Source organism: Dermochelys coriacea, chromosome 7 (genome assembly GCF_009764565.3).
Source record: "Dermochelys coriacea isolate rDerCor1 chromosome 7, rDerCor1.pri.v4, whole genome shotgun sequence".
Lineage (NCBI taxonomy): Eukaryota > Metazoa > Chordata > Testudines > Dermochelyidae > Dermochelys > Dermochelys coriacea.
In genome coordinates, this window is record NC_050074.1 from 122658976 (window position 1) to 122668801 (window position 9826).

The following is a 9826-nucleotide window of genomic DNA, read 5'->3' on the forward strand; positions in this document are numbered from 1 at the left end:
AGAGTGATCGACTCCTGCTTGTTAGGATGGCATTGGCCACCCTGAAAGCTGTCCACCTTCCCAGCCAGAGACAGTAATGTGGGCTGCTCAGTGGGGATAGAGGAATTATAAAAGAAAAATACTGGTGCTTAGAATAAAGGACCTGGGGATCATCCTCAGAATCGCATCTAAAGCAGCATAGAGTTGGGGATGCATGCAGTGATGTGACAAGACATACAGATGGGTAACACTGGATCTAGTTACCAGTTTTGCTGTCCTCCACACTGCTTTCCTATGGGAGAGTACCATAGGCTATAATTAGGCTAATTATTGGCCCTTAGTATTGATGTTGATGTTACTATTAATGTCAATGTCATGGGCTTGTGCTGTCTTATGAATGATAACGGGCCAGTTTGTTCTGAATGGATAGCATGAAAAGTCACTGGCCTTCATTTGTAAGGAGCTAAGTGCTTCAAAGAGTAGTAAAAACTATTTCACTAGGTTCAGTTTCAGCCCAAAGCCCCCATGGATACCTGCGTTTTAGTATTAGTTCTGTAATGCTACAGGCATACACAGCATGGTGGGGCCTGCCTTTCTGGTCACAATCACAAGGGTTACATATCAGTACAGCATATTTAACAAACTTCAGGTGCTTCTTTTTCATTAGTATCTGCATATATTGGAGAAATAATGAGAGCATCTGCATGGCTGATCACAGCATTCCTCCTGGGACAATAAGACAGGTCCACTCCTCTCTCTTGTTTTTGTATAGATGCCACATGAATCAACGGTGGAGCACATTCATGTGGACATCAATGAAAAGGAGTCACCTCTGGCCACCCGCAACCGCACCTCAGTGGATTTCAAAGATTCCGACTACAAACGGCATCAACTGACCCGGTCAGTCAGTGAAATTAAACCACCTAACCTCTTCCCCCAGACTCCTCAAGAAATCACACATTGCCATGATGAGGATGATGATGAAGAAGAAGAGGAAGAGGAGGAAGAGGAATAAGAAGGAAAAACGGAAGCCTCTCTGAAGACAAAACATGATTGCGGCAGTGATGAGTGGGAGTGGATTCCCATGTTTGGTTCCGGGGGAATGGGTGTGATTCTTTCAAAGGCACATTTTGAAAGTTTCCAAAAGCTTTTTAAAATTAACACTAATCAGGAGGTGCCCCTTGTTTTTAATTTTGCGAATCTGCTCTTTGCAGACAGTTTGAAATGCCAATGGATTCTGCACTACAGGAGATTCTCACAGTGCATCCAGACTGGACTTCACATAAGTGTTGTCTATAATGCCTCCCCTGCTACGTATTCGGGATGCTGCATGTTTCCCCCTTTTTCTTCCCATGGGTGCAATTCATTTGGTTTTCATTGAACGGTGTCTTATGAACGGTTTGGAATTTGTACAGTCTCCACAGAGAAGAAAGGATGCAATGGGCCCAGTAGCAGACATAACGGTCTGACAAGAATCCTCCTACTGCGAGTTGTGCCACTGTTCTTAACTCTCAGCTTTTTTGGATATAAATTCTCCCCCTACTAAATACTGTATTGTATCCAGGGAAATGTTATGGCTTCCAGCAGTGAATTTACCCTCTGCTAAGCACAAGTTTCCCCTTACAAGTTTCTAAATTACTCTGGCAATATCTGATTTCAGTGGGATTCCGGTACTTACTAGCATTCAGTAGTTTTGGGTTTGTCAGAAAGTCTGTTGTCCTCCCCTTGGTGGATAAAGACTTAATTCTTTCATCGACATGTAATGCATGATTTCTGTTACATTTATAAAACACACTCTCATCTATCCCCCATCCGGCTATATTTTCAACAAGTATTATTAGCACAGGAGCTTGAAATCGTATCTTTACATTGTATGTTAGTTATTTTTTCCCCTAATTTCTGTTCTTTTTTTTTCTGCTTAGCTTTAGGAAAGGAAAGGAAAGCATCTAAGTATCCCAAAGATATAAAAGCCAAACAGCATCTGGAGTGGAAGTGTGTGCTTGGGCCACCCATCCTAGCCTGAACTTGGCCCACACTATAGAATCATAGGACCGGAAGGGACCTTGAGAGGTGATCTAGTCCAGTCCCTGCACTCATGGCAGGACTAAATATTATCTAGCCCATGCCTGACAGGTGTTTTGTGTGTGTGTATATGAATGAGATCATATAATGCAGGGCTGGTCCAATTGTGTGACCCAAACAATTCCACAATACAGCTTGCAGCTGCCCCATCTTTCACATGGAGCTGTAGCACATAGAAACTACAGGTCCCAGCATGAGAGAGATCTGGCTCAAGATAGCTGTAGTCTCCAGGCTCCTGTGGTGGAACCTGCAGTTGTTGGTACCTCCATTTCAGAAATGAATTTGATGCAGTCTGCTTCATCTGTTCTCCAAACAGTTCTCAGTGTCCTGCCTGTGCCCTTTGGGCCACCACTTGGTGTTAACTTAAACACAGATCCCTCCTATGTTACCATTCCCTGTAAGGTGTGGTATGCGATACAGCTGTGTTAACCGTGCATTGCCATTTACTACCTGTCATGGGTGCGGTGTAGCTTATTCCAAACTGCCATTCATTTGTGAAAGGTACAGAACAGGGGCCTGATTTTAAAGAATTAGACCTTTGGTTCAATCTCATAACTGCATTTGATCTTGTGCTAGTGTAACATACAGTGAAAAACAAATTAGCAGGAGGTGCTGGTATGGATGGCCTACAAGTCAATAAACTATGATGGTTCTAATATTATTGGCCTATCACTTTGTTTATGCATCACTGCTGGAAGATGTCCTTGTCGCATCACAGCTGAATGGGGTGAAGAGGAGAGACTTTGCTAGGTACAGTGTTGGCGAACCATCAGAGAGTTTGGGTTTTCAGGAGATGTTGTCCAGCACTTTTGTCACTAAGTTTTAAGAAGGGCAGTATCCAGGCTCCTCCTGAAAGGGACTCAGAAGAAGTGTTCAGGGAAAGAAGATAGCAACTTGATTGATTAAAGGGCCCCAAAGAGGGGGAAATGGGTTTTGTTTTAATTACATTTTTTCAAACCCTAGAGTGTAAGCCAGTAGCAAGTCCTTGCATACAAAGGGGATGGATTCTGGGTTCATCCACCATTGCACCTATGCATAAATCAGCTATCGTCCACGGGGCACACGATTCAGAACAAGGATGAAAATCAACACTAAGCCATTGCATTCAGTAACGGAGATGTGATATTGTGTGAAACTGTCAGGTCAGGTTTTTTTGCCCTGGTTGTAGGGGTGGAACAGGTTCACAGTGAATGGATTTAGAAACTACTTTTAAAGACTTGTGAGATAATTGCTTCCACACCAGCAGCTACATGCAGACCACCCCTTCCTGCAACTGGGTCAGACATTTCTATGGCACTGGTTCCCCTCCATCTGCCACAGTTTCACTTGTGTATCCTTCTCCCCCTCATACTCACAGGAACATCTACCTCCTCCCACCACCACTGCTAAACACTCCCCAGTGTTTGTCTAATACCAGGGAAAGGCCATCATAGCCTCCCACAGTGTCTCTTGAAGCCTCATGATATTTAAGGAAAAATAGGGATGTTTTGGTGGGGTGGAAAGCTGGGGATAAATGTTTCTGTTGGAAAAGCTGGGGCAGGGTTAGGGTAGTTTTTCCCCAATTGCTCCATCAGAGATGGAGATTTTACTCACATTTTAATGTAGCACAGATCAAAGGTGTTTTAGGTAAATTTTCAAATTAAACCTTTCATGAGGCAAGTGCCCTAGTAACGACACTGTTTTGTCTTGGTTTGTAGGAGTGAGGATGATAGCATATGGCTTTAGAACAAATCAGCCACCTGCCCGTTGATAGGAAATAAATATCCTACTGGTGCAGATTACCAGCTGCTTTCTTTTCCTTCTCTGAAACAGAATTCAAAACTTAGCCTCAATGAAAGCAAAAAGCCTGTTTGAACTCTGGATTCAGGAATCACATCACTGCACAAGATTAGCTGATCTGCCCTTGGAGTTCAATGATGGTCTCCCTGGGAAGTGCAACATCGCCCCTTCCAGGAAATGTAGAAGTTTCGTAATTATTTGTATTGCTGAGCCCTACAACACATCCTGGAGGTTTTTATGATAACATTATCAGTTCATTTAACTATACAAGTTGCTTTAAATTGAGCAATGTGAAGCCTCATTCATGTAAACCCTATTGATGCTGGTTGTTTCTCTTTGAGTGACCAGACTCCATTGCAAGCAAGCCCTGAAAACTTCCTATAGTAGTAGCTACTGAATAACTGTAAAAAGTACAACTGGATAGAGTAATGTAGATAGAACTCACCCTATGCCCGTAAAGAGTTTTCTATGCACATGCATATCTATTGAGCATATATAAACTTATACCCTAAAGAGTCTGTTCACAGAAGAAGGTTTGTGAAACAAACCCACACTAGAATTTTCCTGTATCCTACCATTACTGTTGGTATCCTGTTACGTTTTTGGTTGCACTTTTCCCCTCACCTTTTTAGCTATGCAGTCCCTATCCGTAGCCCTACTAATTTATGGGACCTCCTGGCCAACGTCCTGCTGGCCCTGGCTAAAATGGCCATGTAGAGGAGGTTGGCCAATGGGGTCTCCTGTGACTGTGAGGCCTATTTCCGATCCGCCATCCGCTCACACATCTGGGCAGAGTTCCTCTGGGCACCATCCACTGGCTCCCTTGACGCCTTCGAGGAGCCCCGTCAGGTTCCCTTCGTTTGACCCTTTGACCTCACTCCTGTTCCTGTTATTTCATTAGTTGTCCCCCAAAATTATTTGGTTTCCAGGTCTTGTGGACACTCCCTTTAGGCATGGGGAGGTCCTTTAGCAGTGGGTGGGATCCCAATAGGATCACTTGCCTATAGCCATCTGGCCTGACCCTGTCACACTACACTATTACTGTTAGTTCAATTCCAGCACTGGTGGCACTAAAAGCAGCATGGCCGCTAGCTGTGAAGCAGATTAACAAAAGAAGAAAAGCTTCCCCCTGACTACTTCTGCATGAGCCTCTCTCCTTATCAGACCTTTCTGAGGAGGAGCAGGCCAAGCCTGTAGCCAGCTGAAAAGGAGCAAGACATCCAGGAGTTATTCTCATTTATTGTAGCTCAGAAAGAGCAAAGGACTAAGTCCACAAAGAGGATGTAAGCTCAGTGTTTCAACACCTTTTAGGTGCCCTGCCCTGTGGTTTGTACTGGGTGCCATGACAGCAAGTACCTTCCTTTAGCTACCCATAAACTAGGGCCTGGGTATTCTCAAGTCAGCGGTACAAACGAGATGCCTAAACCAGTGCAGCTGTTTTATGTGCATGCTTTGGGTGCCAGATGGCAACTGGATTTCGCTACTGGGAATCGTGTTCCCACCAGTTGTCCCTGCAACCAGGTCAAAGCTCTCACTGCACTGCAGGGAGAGAGTGAGGTACTGAAGAAAGGGCTCCACAGCAAGCTGAGGAAGGCGCCACCTAACCTAGGAAAGGCCAAGGACGGGTGTGGTCCAAATCCCTCTCCTGCAAGAGAATTAGGTGCCTGTGTCCAGGCCAGAGTGAGGCATCTAGCTCTGGATGGGATGCACAGGCATGAACCACCTCCTGGAAGGTTGGTGCCTGAGCCCTTCTTTGACAAACAGGAGGCGGCAGTTCCTCTTAGCCCAGAGGTTAGAACACTAAGCCCTCTGGTGGGAGATGCAAGTTCAATTCCCACCTCTGCCCTGTGGAAGAGTGCCCTGAACACACATTCCCCACCTCCCTGTTAAGCACCTTGGGCTAGTCAGTCACACACTGATTCAAAGCCTTACGCCAAGTGGAACAGGAGCGCCAGCGCCAGACCTGCTGAAGAATACACCAAAGCCCAATGCGCTAAAGACCAGCGTTCAATCGTTCAATCCCTACTCATCAGGCAGTGGAAGGAGTTGAACCTGGGTCTCCCACAAGCTGGGGGGGGGTGCTAATCCCTGAGCTAACTGTTACAAGGCAGCAGTGAAGCCAGTGCAACTAATGGTGTTCTGGGCAGCACCCCTGCTGTTAGGCAGCCTCTGAAAACATGGGCTAGGCAGGGGAGGCTCTCTCTGGGGTTAGGTCCCAGCTGTTAAGACCAATGTGGCTGGGTACATGATCACTGCCAGGCAGTTAGAAGCCCTGGAGGATTTATTGACAGGAACTTCAGGCTAGGCAACAGCTGAGCAGGGATTCTGAGGCTCAACATTTTGAATGTACAAAGCTGTAATGGCACGAGTACCTCAGTTCCTTTGGGGTTCTAGCCTCAAGGGAATTGGAGCAGCCTTTTTTAATTGTGCATCTTCCTGGGGCAATGGCTCCCAGGGGGAGGGAGCTCACAGAATGGCCAGGCAAAGGTACAATTCTGTCCACAGCAGAGAGCAGTATAATCCCACTAATATAATTTACATCATCCTCCCCAGCACACAGAACCCAAAGGTAAAAAAGGATGACAAAATGAAGACAGCACCAAATTCCTTCTAAATATATCCCGGGTCACTTCAGGATGCAATCAAAGCAGATGCAGAAGTACTACAGGCCAACAGTCCCCTTCCCCCCCCAAACCAGGGTGACTTTATCTTGCTCAACCAACAGATGCAGCAAGAGCAGCCCTGCTACAACACCAGCTCTTCCTGTTGAAGTAACTTCCTGACTAAGGTGTTTACTTACCGTTATATTGACTCATAGCAACAGAAAGTCAAAGTCAAATGAGTCCTCAGGCTCATTCAGCTACTTTGCCAAAGCAATTCTTGCACAGAAACCCCTTGCTTGCAGCTTGTAAGGAGCAACATGGGAAAGAAGTTTCAGAGTAGCAGCCGTGTTAGCCTGTATTCGCAAAAAAGAAAAAGGAGGACTTGTGGCACCTTAGAGACTAACAAATTTATTAGAGCATAAGCTTTCGTGAGCTACAGCTCACTTCATCGGATGCATTGGTGGAAAATACAGTGGGGAGATTTAAATACACAAAACATCCTCTAAACCAAACAGGGAAAGATTAAGAATGAGCTCTCAAAACTGGATACTCTCATAAAGAACCAACCTTCCACACAAACTTCCTCATGGCTGGACTTTACAAAAACTAGACAAGCCATCTACAACACACACTTTGCTTCTCTACAAAAGAAAAAGGATCCCCCCCCCCCCCCCCCGCACTGTTGATCAGACGTTCTTGTTAACTGCTGGAAATGGCCCACTTTGATTATCACCCCCAAAAGATTTTCCTCCTTCCCCCCCCCTTCCTGCTGGTAATAGCTCATCTTAAGTGATCACTCTCCTTACAGTGTGTATGATAAAATCCATTGTTTCATGTTCTCTGTGTGTGTATATAAATCTCCCCACTGTATTTTCCACCGAATGCATCCGATGAAGTGAGCTGTAGCTTTAGCTCACGAAAGCTTATGCTCAAATAAATTTGTTAATCTCTAAGGTGCCACAAGTACTCCTTTTCTTTTATGGGGAAGGAGCAGTTACTATGGGGGTCCCATGCTACCAGACCATGGTAGAGCGTGATCCAATGAATGGAAGTTGAAACTAGCCCAATTCAGACAGGAGCCAAGGCACACATTTTTGAGAGAGGGTGTAATTAATCCTTGGACCAAAGTGGATTTGCCATCACTGGCACCTGGTAAATCAAGCTTGGCTGTTTTGCTAAAAGAGCTGCTCTAGGAATTAGTTTGGGGCAGTTCTATGGGCTGGGTATGCAGGAGGTAAGAGCTGATGATCACAATGGGCCCGTCTGGCCTTGGAATCTGGTGGCCAGTCTTCCAGCCAAAAAGGAGTTGGGGGAAGGAGACTGGCCAGACAGAAAGCGTTCCTGGTCATGCAAGCACAGACATGGCCCAGCTGCTTTTCAGGGTTGGTCCCTCTTTTTGCCATGGCTAGATCACGGGCCCACGCTGCACGTCTCACACTTTGTGCCGTGACCCTTCCAGCCCATGGAGCAATTTCTTTGTCCACACCAGTCTTAGCCGGACAAAGATCATCCCCGCCTCCCTGCTCGCTGACTTTGCTCGGCCTTGTTTCAGACAATCAGTTCAATGGCCCCTTGAAAAGTCAGGGGATATTAGCACAGGTAGATACCTTATTTAGAAAAACCACTGCCCACCCCCCACCATGGCAATGGTAGAAGAGAGGCCAAGAACTGACATTCTCTCACCTTTAGACATTGCCACCCCCAGCAGGGTGAAGTATGTGAGGAAGCAGATAGTGAATGTGGCAGTCTCTCACCCTTCAGCCCCACAACCAGCTCATTAATAATCTGTCACTCCGCTGCCAGGTCCAGTCACAGGCCCATGGGCTTAGGAAGTGACTTTAGCCTGCCCTTCACCTTGGCTGCGTGGAAGTTTAAGGGCGTTGTTCAGGTTTTGGCTGCAGGGGTGCGTAGTTGCCACTGCCCAAGCACTGGGGCTGTGCTGATTCATTAAACGTGGAAGAGCTGGGATAGCTCAGTGGGGTGGAAAGTGACACCATCCCTCTGCTGAAAAGAAATGGCTTGTAGGCTGAGTCCTAGGACAGAACAGCTGCCAGCAGCCTCCGTGTCCTGTTCACAAGATAGCTCTGTTATCACTAGCTAGCCCCGCCCTTCCACAGGCTGCAGCAGACAGGAGTTTGGGCCAGATTCATCTCCAGCAGCCACAGTGGGGAGAGGGGTCTCCTGAAAAGTTTGACCATTCCTCTCTCCTTTCCATCTGCCCCGTTCACCGTGGGGCAGGGGCTTCCATTCACTATTGGCAGAGTTGCCCTTGGCTTCCTCTTTGACCATACATGGACGACTTTCAGTTTTGGTCCCTCTCGTCCCACTTCTCAGGGTTTAGGGTGGGTTCTTTGGCTTGTGCTGCCCCCTGCTGGAATTCCACTGGTCCTGCTCTAAGCCAGAGTCACTTCCATCTCCAATTCTTCCATCTCTCATTTATAACTCTCCTGCCAAGAGGCTGCAGAAACTGAACGCCGAGAATTCTCTTGAAGGACAGAATACAGCACGGTATGGCAGCTCAGGGCTTATGAAAGTCACAGCCTGTGCACCCACACCTGGTGTGTTGGAAGAGAGGGGTAGGATACATTACAATGCATTAGGCCGGGCAGGAGAGTGGGCCTAGCCAGCCGGTCAGTTCATGAGTAATAAAATGGAAAGTGAGTGAATTATGGCCTTCAGACAGCTCACAGAGTTAACAAGCAGGCTGCTGGGGAAATGACATTATTGGAATGGGCACTTGAGAAGAAGCTATTATGTCTTTCTATGCCATAGGTCATGTGTCTGGCCTAGAGGATCTAGGCTAGCTTACTCTGATGTTTGTCTAGTAGTCTATCGTGTAGAAGATATGATATCCCACTACTTCAGCGCTTTACTACCCCACACCGAATTAGGGCTTCACGTGCAGCAGACTGAGGGGCCAGTCCAAACAGCAGCTGATCTTTCAACAGCTTCTGTCTCAAAGGAGGCTCTTCACTGTGGTAAGTTTAACCTGTGGTGCTGTGTGTATTCTGGAGCGAGGGTCACTTAGTAAAGCCAAAAGGTAGTGCAGTAGTATTTCTCCAGCACCCACAGCATCTCCCCCTCCTTTTCATACTACACTAAGGAAAGCCAAAGATATTTACATTTTCATCCTACTCACCACTCCTTTTGCTTTTCTAAGTAAATCTTACAGGCGAGAGCAACACTTGATCACACTCACAGTCTCTTTAGGACCGCTGGCTAGCTAATCATATACCTTTTAAAAAAAAAATCCAAGGTGTGTATTCGTATGTGAACACTCCCTAGCTCACACTATGGGCTTAGCTCAACTTCTTGGCTCACTCTTCTAGCCAATGGTTCTCAATCATTTTTGGACTCAAGACCCAATTGCAAACCTTGAGGGC

The 9826-nt window shown here is 46.4% G+C and overlaps 1 protein-coding gene across 8 annotated transcripts in view; it reads left to right on the forward strand.

The window, feature by feature from the left end:
- Positions 1 to 1733, forward strand: part of NT5C2 (5'-nucleotidase, cytosolic II) — an 84858-nt gene extending 83125 nt beyond the window's left edge. For all 8 annotated transcript variants that reach the window (XM_038409375.2, XM_043519878.1, XM_043519879.1 and 5 more), the window contains one exon: positions 752 to 1733. In XM_038409375.2, the coding sequence (XP_038265303.1) occupies positions 752 to 994 (243 nt within the window). In that variant the 3' untranslated portion in view covers positions 995 to 1733. The remainder of the gene's footprint in view (positions 1 to 751) is intronic.
- The last annotated feature ends 8093 nt before the right edge of the window (positions 1734 to 9826 follow it).